Here is a 17,396-nt window from a genome sequence, read left to right as displayed (position 1 = left end):
GGGAATATTACAAAAACTCCATGCACATAAATTCAACAACTGAGAAAGATAAATTCTTGAAACACAAACAACCAAAGTTTACTCAAGAAAAAACAGATGACCTGAATTGTTCCTATATCCGAAAAAGAACTTGAATTAATAGTTTAAAACCTCCAAACCTGTATTTTTGTGCATTTTTTATTTTTTTTTAATTTTATTACATTAAGTTAGTCACCATACATTACATCATTAGCTTTTGATGTAGTGTTCCATGATTCACTGTTTGAGTATAGCACCCAGTGCTCCATCCACTACATGCCCTCCTTAATACCCATCACTGGGCTAACCTATCCCCCCACTCCCCTCCCCTCTAAAACCCAGTTTGTTTCTCAGAGTCCATAGTCTCTCATGGCTCGCCTCCCCCTCCGATTTCCTCCCCCTTCATTTTTCCCTTCCTACTATCTTTTTTTTTTTTTTTAACACATAATGTATTCTTTGTTTCAGAGGTAAAGGTCTGTGATTCATCAGTCTTACACAATTCACAGCACTCACCATATTTGGTGCATTTTTTTAAAAGATTTTTTGTTTTAGAATGCATTGTAAAAATACCAACACACTACACTTTTAAGTATTTATTAAAAACTAATTTGTAGCCTAGTTGTGTAAGCAAGTTCTAATAAGCTTAAAGAATCTTAAAGATAATTCCTTTACTATATAGACCGTGGCAGGACAATAAAAGGTGAAAAATTTCCTCCCATTTGATAGCTTAAACCTGATTCTAAAATCTAATGAAGACAGTACAAAAAAAGACAATTATACAAAACCAGTACCACTAGGAACAGATGCAAAACTCCTAAATAATATATTGAGAAAGCAAATACAATATTATGTTAACATAATACATCACGACCAAGTAAGATTTACTCCAGATTGCAAAGATGTGCCAAAATTAGAAAATATATTAATATAATACATAATATTAACTGACTAAAGGAGAAAAATATAACATCTTGTTTGATAATGAAAAGGCATCTGATTAAATATCCATTCCTAAAAATACTAATGTTATATAAGCAATTAAAGAATATTTCTGTAACATAATAAGGAACAGAAATATGACACAAAGAGCAAAATATCTGAACAGTTTACAATTAATCTCAAGTCAAGACAAAGATGTACTCAATCCCTGAAATCAACCAACATTATTCTGGAAGCTACAGTCAATGTAATGAAACAAACAACAAAGAAAGGTTTAAATACTAGAAAGGAGGAGGAGCAAGATGGCGGACAAGTAGGAGACCTAAATTTCGTCTGGTCCCAGGAACTCAAGCTAGATAGGCATCAAACCATTCTGAACACCTACGAACTCAACAGGAGATCAAAAAAAAAGAATAGCAGCAACTCTCTGAACAGAAAAGCGACCACTTTCTGGAAAGTAGGATGTGCGGAGAAGTGAGTCCGAGGCGATATTCGGGGAAGAAAGACGGCGGGGAGGGGGCCTCCGTCGGCTGCTACCAGCAAGTGATAGAGCAGCAGAGCACAAAATCGGAACTTTTAGAAGTCTGCTCTGCTGAGGGACGTCGCTCCAGTGGCTAAGCGGGGGGGAGGGGGGTGGAACCCTCACTGGGACAGTGTGGTCTCAGGACCCTCAGGGTCACAGAAAGACCGGGGGTGCCTGAGTGCAGCAGAGCTCCCAGGTATCAGAGTGAGGAAGCCGGCTGCACAGACGGAGCCGAGGATTGGGCTCTCAGCTCAGGGTTGCCATAAACCGTGATCCACGGCACAGTTGGGCCACTGCTCTTCCAGCAGGGACCCAACAAGCAGCAGATCCAGGGAGACTCCCCTTCCTCCCCTGGGAGGAGTGGCGCGGGAGCGCACGGCAGGAATCTTCTGGGTTTGGAGACTCCACACTGAGTCGGGTGCCAGAGATAGAAAGGCTCAGTCACAGGCCTGGTGAGCACGGAGTGCAGCCGGAGACTGGGGAGACGGGCGTGATTGACTGCTTTTCTATGGGGGCTCACTGAGGAGTGAGGCCCTGAGTTCTCGGCTCCTCTGGGGCGGAGACTGGGAGGCCACCATTTTCACTCTCGTCCTCCAAAGCTGTAGGAAAGCTTGCAGGGAACAAAAGCTCCGGAGAGCAAACCCGAGCAGATTACTTAGCCCAGCCCCCAACAAGGGCAGGGCAATTCTGCTTCTGGAGAAGACATCTGAGAATCACTGCGACAGACCCCTCCCCCAGAAGATCAGCAAGAACAGTTAGCCAAGACCAAGTTTACCCATCGATGAGAATGGCAGAACTCCAGCGCTAGAGGAATACTGCACATAGAATTCATGGCTTTTTTCCCAAGATTCTTTAGTCTTTCAAAGTTAATTTTTTTTTTTAAATTTTTCTTTTTCCCTTTTTCAACCATTCTATCCCTTCATAGTAGTTAACCTTATTTTTGGTATGTATATATATATATATATATATATATATATATATATATATAAGTTGTTCTCTCTTTAAAATTTTGGGATACAGTTTCTTCTAACAGACCAAAATATACCCTAAATCTCTAGTGTATGACTTTGTTCTAGTCTCCTGCCTGATCACATTCTCTCCCTTTTTTTTTTAAATACTCTTCTTTCTTTTTTCAACCAACTTCTTTTCAATTCCTTTTATAAAATCTTTTATAATTATCATCTTTACAGTCATATTCCACCCCTTCATCGTATTAACCCTTATTTTTGTACAATATAAGTTTTTCTTTCTTTAAAATTTTGGGAGGCACTTTCTTCTAACAGACCAAAATACGCCCAAAATCTAGTGTGTGGCACTGATCTATACACCAGCATGACCATATTTGATCATATCCTGGTTTTTTTTTGTTTCATTTTGGTTTTGTTTGTTTTTATCTTTTTCTTTTCTTTTTCTTTTTTCTTTCTTTCCCTTTCTTTTTCCCCGGTTTCAGGTCTCTTCTGATTTGTTTAGTGTATATTTTCTGGAGATGTTGTTACCCTGTTAGCATTTTGTTCTCTCATTCATCTATTCTCCCCTGGACAAAATGACAAGACGGAAAAAATCACCTCAAAAAAAAGAACAAGAGGCAGTACCGACTGCCAGGGACCTAATAAGTATGGACATTAGTAAGATGTCGGAACTAGAGTTTAAAGATACTATCTGGGCTTGAAAAAAGCATGGAAGATATTACAGAAACCCTTTCTAGAGAAATAAAAGAACTAAAATCTAACCAAGTTGAAATCAAAAAGGCTATTAATGAGGTGCAATAAAAAATGGAGGCTCTAACTGCTAGGATAAATGAGGCAGAAGAGAGAATTAGTGATATAGAAGACCAAATTATGGAAAATAAAGAAGATGAGAAAAAGATAGATAAACAACTACTGGATCACTAGGGCAAATTTCGAGCGATAAGTGATACCATAAGACGAAACAATATTAGAATAATTGGGATCCCAGAAGAAGAAGAAAGAGAGAGAGGGACACAAGGTATACTGGAGCAAATTATAGCAGAAAACTTCCCTAATTTGGGGAAGGAAACAGACATCAAAATCCAGGAGACACAGAGAACCCCTCTCAAAATCAATAAAAATAGGTCAACATCCCGACATCTAATGTAAAATTTATGAGTCTCAGAGACAAAGAGAAAATCCTGAAAGCAGCTCAGAAGAGATTTGTAACCTACAATGGTAGAAACATTAGATTGGCAACAGACCTATCCACAGAGACCTGGCAGGCCAGAAAGGACTGGCATGATATATTCAGAGCACTAAATGAGAAAAATATGCAGCCAAGAATACTATATCCAGCTAGGCTGTCATTGAAGATAGAAGGAGAGCTTGTTTGGAGGTTCTAGCAGGGGAGCGCAGCTACTCATATACCTGTGACTGAGATAAAAAGTTTCCAGGACAAACAAAAACTAAAGGAATTTGCAAACACGAGACCAGCCCTACAAGAAATCTTGAAAGGGGTCCTCTAAGCAAAGAAAGAGCCTAAAAGTAACACAGACCAGAAAGGAACACAGACCATATACAATAACAATCACCTTACAGGCAATACAGTGGCACTAAATTCATATCTTTCAATAGTTAACCCTGAATGTAAATGGGCTAAATGCCCCAATCAAACGACACAGGCTATCAGATTGGATAAAAAAACAAGACCCATTGATATGCTGTCTGCAAGAGACTCATTTTAGACCCAAAGACACCCCCTATTGAAAGTGAGGGGGTGGAAAACCATTTACCATGCTAATGGTCATCAAAAGAAAGGTGGGGTGGCAATCCTTGTATCAGACAAATTAGATTTTAAACCAAAGACTGTAATAAGAGATGAGGAAGGACACTATATCCTACTTACAGGGTCTATCCAACAAGAAGATCTAACAATTGTAAATATCTATGCCCCTAACATGGGAGCAGCCAATTATATAAGCCAATTAATAACAAAAGCAAAGAAACACATTGACAACAATACAATAATAGTGGGGGACTTTAACAGCCCCCAAACTGAAATGGACAGATCATCTAAGCAAACGATCAACAAGGAAATAAAGACTAAATGACACACTGGACCAAATGGACTTCACAGATCTATTCAGAACATTCCATGCCAAAGCAACAGAATACACATTCTTCTCTAGTGTCCATGGAACATTCTCCAGAATAGATCACATCCTAGGTCACAAATCAGGTCTCAACCAGTACCAAAAGATTGGGATCATTCCCTGCCTATTTTCAGACCACAATGCTTTGAAACTAGAACTCAATCACAAGACGAAAGTTGGAAAGAACTCAAATACATGGAGGCTAAAGAGCATCCTACTAAGAATGAATGGGTCAACCAGAAAATTAAAGAAGAATTAAAAAAATTCATGGAAACCAATGAAAATAAAAACACAACTGTCCAAAATCTTTGGGATGCAGCAAAGGCAGTCCTAAGAGGAAAGTATATAGCAATACAAGCCTTTCTCAAGAAACAAGAAGGGTCGGGGCGCCTGGGTGGCTCAGTTGGTTAAGCGACTGCCTTCGGCTCAGGTCATGATCCTGGAGTCCCTGGATCGAGTCCCGCATCGGGCTTCCTGCTCGGCGGGGAGTCTGCTTCTCCCTTTGACCCTCCTCTCTCTCATTCTCTCTCTCTCTCAAATAAATAAATAAAATCTTAAAAAAAAAAAAGAAACAAGAAGGGTCTCAAATACACAACCTAACCCCTACACCTAAAGGAGCTGGAGAAAAAACAGCAAATAAAGCCTAAACCTAGAAGGAGAAGAGCAATAATAAAGATCAGAGCAGAAATCAATGAAATAGAAACCAAAAGAACAGTAGAACAGATCAATGAAACTAGGAGCTGGTTCTTTGAAAGAATTAACAAGATTGATAAACCCCTGGCCAGACTTATCAAAAAGAGAAATGACCCAAATAAATAAAATCATCAATGAAAGAGGAGAGATCACAACCAACACCAAAGAAATACAAACAATTATAAGAACACATTATGAGCAACTCTATGCCAGCAAATTAGGTAATCTGGAAGAAATGGATGCATTCCTAGAGATGTATCAACTACCAAAACTGAACCAGGAAGAAACAGAAAACCTGAACAGACCTATAACCACTAAGGAAATTGAAGCAGTCATCAAAAATCTCCCAACAAACAAAAGCCCAGGGCCAGATGGCTTCCCAGGGGAATTCTACCAAACATTTAAAGAAGAATTAATACCTATTCTTCTGAAACTGTTCCAAAAAATAGAAATGGAAGGAAAACTTCCAAAATCGTTTTATGAGGCCATCATTACCTTGATCCCCAAACCAGACAAAGACCCCATCAAAAAGGAGAATTACAGACCAATATCCTTGATTGAACAAGGATGCAAAAATTCTCACCAAAATACTAGCCAATAGGATCCAACAGTACATTAAAAGGATTATTCACCACGACCAAGTGGGATTTATCCCTGGGCTGCAAGGTTGGTTCAACATCCGCAAATCAATCAATGTGATACAAAACATTAACAAAAGAAAGAACAAGAATCATATGATCCTCTCAATAGATGCAGAAAAAGCATTTGACAAAGTACAGCATCCTTTCTTGATCAAAACTCTTCAGAGTATAGGGATAGAGGGTACATACCTCAATATCATAAAAGCCATCTATGAAAAATCCACAGCAAATATCATTCTCCATGGGGAAAAACTGAGAGCTTTCCCCCTAAGGTCAGAAACATGGCAGGGATGTCCACTATCACCACTGCTATTCAACATAGTATTAGAAGACCTAGGCACAGCAATCAGACAACAAAAAGAAGTAAAAGGCATCCAGATCGGCAAAGAAGTCAAACTCTCACTCTTTGCAGATGATATGATACTTTATGTGGAAAACCCAAAGACTCAGCCCCAAAACTGCTAGACCTCATACAGGAATTCAGTAAAGTGGCAGGATATAAAATCAATGCACAGAAATCAGTGGCATTCCTATACACCAAAAACAAGACAGAAGGAAGAGAAAGTAAGGAGTCTATCCTATTTACAACTGCACCCAAAACCATAAGATACCTAGGAATAAATCTAACCAAAGAGGCAAAGGATCTGTACTCAGAAAACTATAAAATACTCATGAAAGAAATTGAGGAAGACACAAAAAAATGGAAAAACGTTCCACGCTCATGGATTGGAAGAACAAATATTGTGAAGATGTCAATGTTACCTAGAGCAATCTACACATTCAATGCAATCCCTATCAAAATATCATCCACTTTTTTCAAAGAAATGGAGCAAATAATCCTAAAATTTGTATGGAACCAGAAAAGACCCCTAATAGGCAAAGGAATGTTGAAAAAGAAAAGCAAAGCTGGTGGCATCACAATTCCAGACTTCAAGCTCTATTACAAAGCTGTCATCATTGGGCGCCTGGGTGGCTCAGTTGGTTAAGCGACTGCCTTCGGCTCAGGTCATGATCCTGGAGTCCCGTGATCGAGTCCCGCATCGGGCTCCCCGCTCGGCAGGGAGTCTGCTTCGTCCTCTGACCCTAGCCCCTCTCATGTGTTCTCTCTCTCTCATTCTCTCTCTCAAATAAATAAATAAAATCTTTAAAAAAAAAAAAAAAGCTGTCATCATCAAGACAGCATGGTACTGGCACAAAAACAGACACATAGATCAATGGAACAGAATAGAGAGCCCAGAAATGGACCCTCAACTCTATGGTCAATTCACCTTCAACAAAGCAGGAAAGAATGTCCAATGGAAAAAAGACAGTCTCTTCAACAAATGTTGTTGGGAAAATTGGACAGCCACATGCAGAAGAATGCAATTGGACCATTTCCTTACACCACACACAAAAATAGACTCAAAATGGTTGAAAAACCTCAATGTGAGACAGAAGTCCATCAAAATCCTAAAGGAGAACACAGGCAGCAACCTCTTCGACCTCAGCCGCAGCACCTTCTTCCTAGAAACATCGCCAAACGCAAGGGAAGCAAGGGCAAAAATGAAATATTGGGACTTCATCAAGATAAAAAGCTTTTGCACAGCAAAAGCAACAGTCAACAAAACCAAAAGACAACCGACAGAATGGGAGAAAATATTTGCAAATGACGTATCAGATAAAGGGCTAGTATCCAAAATCTATAAAGAACTTATCAAACTCAACACCCAAAGAACAAATGATCCAATCAAGAAATGAGCAGAAGATATGAACAGTCATTTTTCCAAAGAAGACATCCAAATGGCCAAAAGACACATGAAAAAGTGCTCAATATCGCTCGGCATCAGGGAAATCCAAATCAAAACCTCAATGAGATCCCACCTCACAACCAGTCAGAATGGCTAAAATTAACAAGTCAGGAAATGACAGATGTTGGCGAGGATGAGGAGAAAGGGGAACCCTCCTACACTGTTGGTGGGAATGCAAGCTCATACAGCCACTCTGGAAAACAGTATGGAGGTTCCTCAAAAAGTTGAAAATAGAGCTACCATACGATCCAGCAATTGCACTACTGGGTATTTACCCTAAAGATACAAATGTAGGGATCCAAAGGTGTACGTGCACCCCGATGTCTATAGCCGCAATGTCCACAATAGCCAAACTGTGGAAAGAGCCAAGATGTCCATCGACAGATGAATGGATAAAGAAGATGTGGTATATACATACAATGGAATATTACGCAGCCATCAAAAGGAATGAAATCTTGCCATTTGCAACAACGTGGATCGAACTGGAGGGTATTATGCTGAGCGAAATAAGTCAATCAGAGAAAGACATACATCATATGACCTCACTGATAGGAGGAATTCTTAATCTCAGGAAACAAACTGAGGGTTGCTGGAGTGGTGGGAGGTGGGAGGGATGGGGCGGCTGGGTGATAGACATTGGGGAGGGTATGTGCTATGGTGAACGCTGTGAATTGTGTAAGACTGTTGAATCACAGACCTGTACCTCTGAAACAAATAATACATTATATGTTAAAAAAAAAAAAAAGAAGAAGATAGCAAGAGGTGAAGAATGAAGGGAGGGAAATCGGAGGGGGAGACGAACCATGAGAGAGGATGGACTCTGAGAAACAAACTGAGGGTTCTAGAGGGGAGGAGGGTGGGGGGATGGGTTAGCCTGGTGATGGGTATTAAAGAGGGCACATACTGCATGGAGCACTGGGCGTTATACAAAAACAATGAAATCAGGGAACACTACATCAAAAACTAATGATGGGGGCGCCTGGGTGGCTCAGTCGTTAAGCATCTGCCTTCGGCCCTGGTCATGATCCCAGGGTCCTGAGATTGAGCCCCACATTGGGCTCCCTGCTCCACAGGAAGCCTGCTTCTCCCTCTCCCACTCCCCTTGCTTGTGTTCCTGCTCTTGCTATCTCTCTCTCTGTCAAATAAATAAAATCTTAAAAAAAAAAAAAAAAAAAAAACTAACGATGTAATGTATGGTGATTAACATAACAATAAAAAATAGAATAAAAAAATACTAGAAAGGAAAGAAGAAAATAATCATTATTAGCAGATATAAGTGCCTACCTAAAAAACCCAAGATAATCAACAGAACAACTATTTCAAAAATCTGTGATGGATCAATGGAACAAAATAGAAAATCCAAAATCAAGTCCATTTATAGACAAGATTTTAGGTCAAGTAAAACTTCATCTTTGGAGAAATGATTACTGAAAAATGTTGCTAAAAGCATGTAATCATTGAAACTTTTTTAGTATACATGTACTGTTGGTTTTTTTTTTTTAAGATTTTATTTATTTGAGCGAGAGAACGCACGAGCGGCGGGGAGGGGCAGAGGGAGAGGGAGAAGCAGACTCCCTGATGAGCCAGGAGCCCCACGCAGTGCTCAATCCCAGGACCCCAAGATCATGACCTGAGCCGAAGGCAGATGCTTAACAGACTGAGCCGCCCAGACACCCCTACATGTACACATAAATGTAGTACAACTATAGAAAAGCATGGAAAGCTAAAACAAATATAGTGGTTACCTCTATATGGGTGGAAACGGATGCAACTGGTGAGGGTCATACTAAGTCAAAAGGAATTCTAAGGTAGTAAATACAGGTGTTCAGATTATTTTTTAAAACTATGATTCACATTTTATGTAAATGTAAAAACCGTATGATTATTTCAAAATGTAGAAAAAGTATTTGACAAAGTACAACATCCATTCATGATAAAAACCCTCAAAAAAGTACGTCTAGAGGGAACATACCTCAAGATAATAAAGTCCTTATGTGAAAAACCCAGAGCTAACATCATACTCAATGGGGAAACACTGAGAGCTTCCCCTAAAGTCAGAAACAAAACAAGCATGTCCACTCTCATCACTTTTATTCAACATAGTACAATCAGACATCAAGAAATAAAAGGCATCCAAATCAGTAAGGAAGAAATAAAACTTTCACTATTTATAGATGACATGATACTATATAGAGAAAGCCCTAAAGATTCCATCAAAAAACTACTAGCACTGGGACGCCTGGGTGGCTCAGTCGGTTAAGCGTCTGCCTTCGGCTCAGGTCATGATCTCAGGGTCCTGGGATCGAGCCCCACATCGGGCTCCCTGCTCCGCGGGGAGTCTGCTTCTCACTCTCCCTCTGCCCCTTCCTCCACCTCCCTCCACCTGCTCTCTTTCTCATTCTGCTCTCTGATAAATAAAAATCTTAAAAAAAAAAAACAAAAAGTACTAGCACTGATAAATGAACCCAGTAAAGTCACAGGATACAAAATTAATGTACAGAAATCTGTTGCACTCCTATATACTAATAACAAAGCAGCAGAACATGAAATTAAGAAAACAGTCCCATTCACAATTGCACCAAAAACAATAAAATATCTAGGAATAAACTTAACCACAGAGGTGAAAGACCTATACTCTGAAATCTGTAAAACACTGATGAAAGAAATTAAAGATGACACAAAGAAATGGAAAACCATTCCATGCTCATGGGTTGGAAAAATAAACATTGTTAAAATATCTATACTGCCCAAAGCAATCTACACATTTAATGCAATCCCCATCAAAATACCAACAGCATTTTTCACAGAAGTAAAACAAAAAAAATCCTAAAATTTGTATATGAATAACCAAAGCAATCTTGAAAAAGAGAAACAAAACTGGAGGCATCACAATTCCAGACTTCAAGTTATACTACATAGCTGTGGTGATCAAAACAGTAGGCTCCTGGCATAAAAACAGACACATAGATCAATGGAACAAAATAGAAAACCCAGAAACAAACCCACAAACATATGATCAATTAATCTTCAACAAAGAAGGAAAGACTATACAGTGGGAAAAGTCTCAACATATTGTGCTGGGAAAACTGGTCAGCTACATGCAAAAGAATGAAACCAGACCACTTTCTTACACCATACACAAAAATAAACTCAAAATGGATTCAAGACCTAAACGTGAGACCTGAAACTATAAAAATCCTAGCAGAGAAGACAGGCAGTAATTCTCTAACACTGGCCATAGGAACAGTTTTCTAGATATGTCTCCTGAGACAAGGAAAATAAAAACAAAAATAAACTATTGGGACTACTTCAAAATACAAAGCTTCTACACAGAGATGCCTGGGTGGCTCAGTCAGTTAGGCATCTGACTCTTGGTTTCAACTCAGGTCCTGATCTCAAGGCCAGGCCCCATGCTCAACAGGAGTCTATTTGGATATTCTCTCCCTCTGCCCCTTCCCCCACTCATGTACTCACTCTCTTAAATAGATCAATAAATCTTAAAAAAAAAAAAAAAAAAAACCTTCTGCACAGCAGAGGAAAAAATCAACAAAACTAAAAGACAACCTACTGGGGGCGCCTGGGTGGCTCAGATGGTTTAAGCATCTGCCTCCGGCTCAGGTCATGATCCCAGGGTCCTGGGATTGAGCCCCGCATCGGGCTCCTGGCTCAGCGGGGAGCCTGCTTCTCCCTCTCCCTCTGCCTCTTTCCCTACTCATGCTCTCTCTCTCTCTCTCTCTCTGTATCTCTGTGTCTCAAATGAATAAATAAAATCTTAAAAATAAATAAATAAAATAAAAGGCAACCTACCGAATGGGAGAAGATATTTGAAATGACGTATCTGATAAAGAGTTAGGTAACCAAAATATATAAAGAACAGGTACAGCCAATACCCCAAAACCAAATTATCCAATTAAAAAAATGTGCAGATGACATGAACAGACATTTCTCCAAGAAGACAACCAGAGGCTCCAACAGACAAATGACAAGATGCTCAACATCACTCATCATCAGGGAAATAACAAATCAAAACGACAATGAGATATCACCTCACACCTGTCAGAATGGCTAAAATCAAAAACACAAGAAACAACAAGTGTTGGCAAGGATGTGGAAAAAAAGGAACCCTCTTGTATTGTTCGTAGGAATACAAACTGGTGCAGATGCTGTGGAAAAGAGTATGCAGGTTCCTCAAAAAGTTAAAAATTGAACTACCCTTCAATCCAGTAATCATGCTACTGGGTATTTATCCGAAAAATACAAAAACACTAATTCAAAGGGATATATGCACTCCTGTGTTTATAGCAGCATTATTTACAATAGCCAAATGATGGAAGCAGCTCAAGTGTCCACTGATAAATGGATAAAGAACATGTGATATGTGTGTGCACGCACACACACATACACACACAATGGAATATTATTCAGCCATAAAAAAGAATGAAATCTTGGGGCGCCTGAGTGGCTCAGTCCTTAAGCGTCTGCCTTCAGCTCAGGTCATGATCCCGGGGTCCTGGGATCTAGCCCCACATCAGGCTCTCTGCTCCGCAGGAAGCCTGCTTCTCCCTCTCCCACTCCCTCTGCTTGTGTTCCCTCTCTCACTGTGTCTCTCTCTGTCAAATAAATAAATAAAATCTTAAAAAAAAAAAAATGAAATCTTGCCATTTGCAATGACCTTGATAGAGCTAAAGAGTATAATGCTAAGTGAAATAAGTCACACAAAGACAAATACCATATGATTTCACTCATATGTGGAATTTAACAAATAAAACAAATGAGCAAAGGAGAAAAAAAAAGAGAGAGAGACAAACCAAGAAACAGACTCTTAACTATAGAGAACTGATAGTTACCAGAGAGGAGACTGGAGGTGTGGGGGTGTGGATTTGGGTGAAATGGGATGGTGGGGACTTAAAAAAAAAAAAAAAAAACGGGGGCACCTGGGTGGCTCAATCAGTTAAATGTCTGCCTTTGGCTCAGGTGATGATCCCAGGGTCCTGGGATCGAGCCCCGCATGGGGCTCCTTGCTCAGCAGGGAGCCTGCTTCTCCCTCTCCCTCTGCCTGCTGCTCCCCCTGCTTGTACCCTCTCTCTGTCTCTATCAAATAAATAAAACCTTTTAAAAGAAAAACAAAAACAAAAAAACTGATTTATATTTTATGGACTCTCCTGTATGACACAGCTGACAATTTTTTAAAAATTAATGAGCTAGATCTCTATATATGTTGTTATAAAAAGATCTGCAAGAAATAAGTGAAAAAGCAAAAAAGCATATGTAGCAAGATTTCTTTCCTGTAAAAGATTTTATTGATGGTATATGCATAAAAAATTGGGGGGAAGAACACAGAAGAAATTATTGCCTTTTATTAAATGTACACTGACCGAGGTGTATACCTTCACTATATACCTTTCTATACTATTTTGTTTTAAAACAGTTTTAAACTGTTTTTATTTTGTTTTAACATGTTTGTATATAACAATTTAATGAATCTGTGTGTGTTTGTGTATAACTATTTTATTTTTGTAAATATTAAGACAGGTTATTCAAGTGGTAGAATTGATGAACTGTTTTGTTTTCTTCTTTATACTTTTATACCTTTCTTTAAAAAGAACTATTTAGACAAAATCCTAATTAAAAACTAAACTACGGGGGCGCCTCGGTGGCTCAGTCATTACGCGTCTGCCTTCGGCTCAGGTCATGATCCCAGGGTCCTTGGATCGAGCCCCACATTGGGCTCCCTGCTCCGTGGGAAGCCTGCTTCTCCCTCTCCCACTCCCTCTGCTTGTGTTCCCCTCTCTCGCTGTGTCTCTCTCTGTCAAATAAATAAATAAAACCTTTAAGAAAAAAAGATTTTAAAATAAATAAATAAATAAATAAATAAACAAATAAAATAAACTATAAGGAAACTCAAAAAAATAAATACCCAATAGAGATATAAAAAAATGTTCAGGGGTGCCTGGGTGGCTCAGTTGGTTAAGCGACTGCCTTCGGCTCTGGTCATGATCCTGGGGTCCTGGGATCGAGTCCCACATCAGGCTCCATGCTTGGTGGGGAGTCTGCTTCTCCCTCTGACCCTCCCCCTTCTTGTACTCTCTCTCTCAAATAAATAAATAAAATCTTAAAAAAAAAAACTTTAAAAAAAAATGTTCAATTTTCCTAATTAAAAATATACAACATTTTGATTATCAAATTTGGGGAAAAATGTGGTTAATAGTCTTGGCAAGAAACAAGGCAACTAATGCACTACTGATAAGAATATAAATAAGAACAGACTGTGAAGGTTCTCATGAAGTATACCACATTAATATTCTAAACTTATCTTGTAAGGACTAGACAAAGATTTTTAAGTAAGCAAGTACAACAATCTAAAATCTGGGGCGCCTGCGTGGCTCAGTCGTTAAGTGTCTGCCTTCGGCTCAGGTCATGATCCCAGTGTCCTGGGATCAAGCCCCACATTGGGCTCCCTGCTCTGTGGGAAGTCTGCTTCTCCCTCTCCCACTCCCCTTGCTTGTGTTCCCTCTCTCGCTGTCTCTCTCTCTGTCAAATAAATAAAATCTTAAAAAAAAAAATCTAAAATCTGAATTCTTGGAGCACCTGGGTAAGGTTCAGTCAGTTAAGCATCTGTCTTTGGCTCTGGTCATGATCCTGGGGTCCCGGGATCAAGGCCTATGGGATCAAGCCAAGCCCCACGTCAGGCTACCTGCTCAGCAAGAAGTCTGCTTCTCTTTCTGCCCCTCCCTCCTGCTCTGCTCTTTCTCTCTCACTCTCAAATAAATAAAATCTTTAAAAAAATAAAATAAAATATCTGAATTCTTAAAAAAAAGAATCTGAATTCTTAAAAAAAAGTTTAAACTATGTGAAATAAAAGAAAAAAATTTTGGTAGGGAAAAAAACAAAGGCAGACAAGCAAGTTCAGAGTCTGTTACCAGAACTCAAATAACAGATGATCAGAAAAGAAATGGAAATGGAAGAGGAAGAATAGATCTGAGTGTCATTCTAAGAGGTAAACACTAAAGGATGTAGTGAAAAGGGGCACCTGGGTGATGCAGTCAGTTAAGCATCTGACTCTTGATTTTAGCTCAGGTCGTGATTTCAGGGTTGTGGGATTGAGTCCTGTGTCAGGCTCTACACTGGGCATGGATTCTCTCCCTCCTTCTACTTCTGCCCCTTTCCCTGCTTGTGTATGCACACGCTCTCTCTCTCAATAAATAAAACCTTTAAAAAAAAAAAAAAGGATGTGGTGAATGATTAGCTATAAAGTATGAGAAAGAGGAATGAGTTGGGGAACCTGGGTGGCTCAGTCGGTTAAGAGTCTGCCTTCAGCTCAGGTCATGATGTCGGAGTCCTGGGATCAAGCCCCACATCGGGCTCCCTGCTCAGTGGGGAGTCTGCTTCTCCCTCTCCCTCTGCCTCTTACCTGGCTCATGCTCTCTCTCGCTCTCTGTCTCTCAAATAAATAAATAAATAAATAAATATTAAAAAAAAAAAAAAACACTGCATGCTCTGGCAAGTTGGCATTAAGTTATAGCTGCAAAACAAACCAGTCATGGAGAAGGCATAGTTTGAGACCTAGAGCTCCACTCTTCAGAATACTGACCTCTCCATCACTATCAGATATCACAATGAATGCATCTTCAAGTCTACGTTTCCTCTTCAGATTGACAGAACTGGCAGTTTCTGCATCTTTCTTCTCCAGGTTCTGAGCTTCAGAGGCTTCTTTAACTTTTTTCTTTCTCCGTGGCATTCTTTCGTCTGAAACACAGGGTAAGTAATTTACTCAAAGTGTAAGTTTTCCAGATGCTGTTTGTTTTTTGTTGTTGTTTTTTTAAGATTTTATTTATTTTTTTATTTTTATTTTTTAAATATTTTATTTATTTATTTGACAGAGAGAGACACAGCTAGAGAGGGAACACAAGCAGGGGGAGTGGGGGAGGGAGAAGCAGGCCCCCTGCCGAGCAGGGAGCCCGATGCGGGGCTCAATCCCAGCACCCCGAGATCATGACCTGAGCCGAAGGCAGACGCCCAATGACTGAGCCACCCAGGCGCCCCTATTTATTTGACACAGAGAGAGAGCTAACGAGAGAGAGAGAGAGCACAAGCAGGGGCAGCAGGCAGAGGCAGAGGGAGAAGCAGGCACCCTGCTGAGCAAGAAGACCAATGTGGGGCTCGATCCCAGTATTCTGGGATCATGACCTGAGCCAAAGGCAGACACTTAACCGACTGAACCACCCAGGCACCCCTCCAGATGCTATTTGTAACTCAGTCATGTAACAGAAAAAGGTTTCCATCTAAAAGAAGTAAAATGACTTCTGAACATGTCCAATACTCACTAAAATTTCAATTTTTCTATTTAAAAAACTATATCTGGATATATCTCATCTCTGTAGGGACTTTTCAATAGAAATAATACAACAATTTATCCTAGTTCCTTAAACATTAACTTAGATACTGGTTCTCTCTTTTTTTTTTTTTAAAGATTTTATTTATTTATTTGAGACAGAGAGAATGAGAGAAAGAGAGCACATGAGAGGGGGAAGGGTCAGAGGGAGAAGCAGGCCCCCCGCCGAGCAGGGAGCCCGATGCGGGACTCGATCCAGGGACTCCAGGATCATGACCTGAGCTGGAGGCAGTCGCTTAACCAACTGAGCCACCCAGGCGCCCGATACTGGTTCTCTTTTTTAAGATTTACTTACTTGAGAGAGTGCACACACGCAATCACACATGCTAGTGGGGGAAGGGGCAAAGGGAGAGAATCTTCAAGTGGACTCCCCACTGAGCACAGAGCCCAACATGGGGCTCAATCTCATGACTCATGAGAGCATAACCTGAGCTGAAACCAAGAGCCGGACACTCAATCGACTGAGCCACCCAGGCACTCCAGATAACTGGCTCTCCTGACTACATATTATAATTTACAAAAAAAAAGAATTTTTTTTCAACAATGATGCCTCAGCTTGATAAAGGTTTTCTTAAAAAAAAAAAAAAAAAAAAAGGTTAGTATCATACTTAAAGGTAAAAGTTTTCTCCTTAAGACAGGAACAATACAGGATGAACATTATCTTGGAGGTTCTAGGCAGGTCAATTATGCAAAAAGAAATAAAAGACATCCAGATTGGGAAGGAAGTAAAACTATTATCATTTACAGATGACATGATCTTGTGTTTAAAAAACACTAAAAATGGGCGCCTGGGTGGCTCAGTCGGTTAAGCGTCCAACTCTTGATTTCGGCTGGGGTCTCGGTCTCAGGGTCCTGGATCAAGCCCTGCACTGGGCTCCACACTCAGCGGGGAGTCAGCTTGGGGATTCTCTCTCCTTCTGCCCCTCCCCCTGCTGGTGCTCTTTCTCGCTAAGATAAATTCATACATCTTTAAAAAATAAAAATAAAAAACACCAAGAACTCCACTGAAAAACTATAACTAATGAAGAAGCTCAAAAAGACTGCGGCATGCAGTCAATATACAAAAAATCAATTGTACTGTTATTCACGAGCAATAAACAATCCAAAAAGAAAAGTTTAAAAATTCCATTTCTAGGGGCGCCTGGCTGGCTCAGTCGGTAGAGCATGTGACTCTTGATCTCAGGGTCTTGAGTTCAAGCCCCACATTGGGTGTAGAGGTTACTTAAAAAATAAAATCTTTGGGGGTGCCTGGGTGGCTCAGTTGGTTAGGCGACTGCCTTTGGCTCAGGTCATGATCCTG

General features: G+C 40.0%; 1 protein-coding gene across 7 annotated transcripts in view; it reads right to left on the bottom strand.

The window, feature by feature from the left end:
• Positions 1 to 17,396, bottom strand: part of UIMC1 (ubiquitin interaction motif containing 1) — a 164,414-nt gene that overhangs the window by 104,476 nt on the left and 42,542 nt on the right. For 6 of the 7 annotated variants that reach the window (XM_064596519.1, XM_064596520.1, XM_064596521.1 and 3 more), the window contains one exon: positions 15,296 to 15,450. In XM_064596519.1, the coding sequence (XP_064452589.1) occupies positions 15,296 to 15,450 (155 nt within the window). Of the gene's footprint in view, positions 1 to 15,295; positions 15,451 to 17,396 lie in introns of those variants that run through there. The other variant, XM_045900539.3, reaches the window with a different exon arrangement.

This window comes from Mirounga angustirostris, unplaced genomic scaffold (assembly GCF_029215605.1).
Source record: "Mirounga angustirostris isolate CCGP_5_RB_7025 unplaced genomic scaffold, mMirAng1.0.hap1 SCAF_7, whole genome shotgun sequence".
NCBI lineage: Eukaryota > Metazoa > Chordata > Mammalia > Carnivora > Phocidae > Mirounga > Mirounga angustirostris.
The sequence above is the reverse complement of the archived record's forward strand: the minus strand, read 5'-3'. Positions and strand labels throughout refer to the sequence as shown.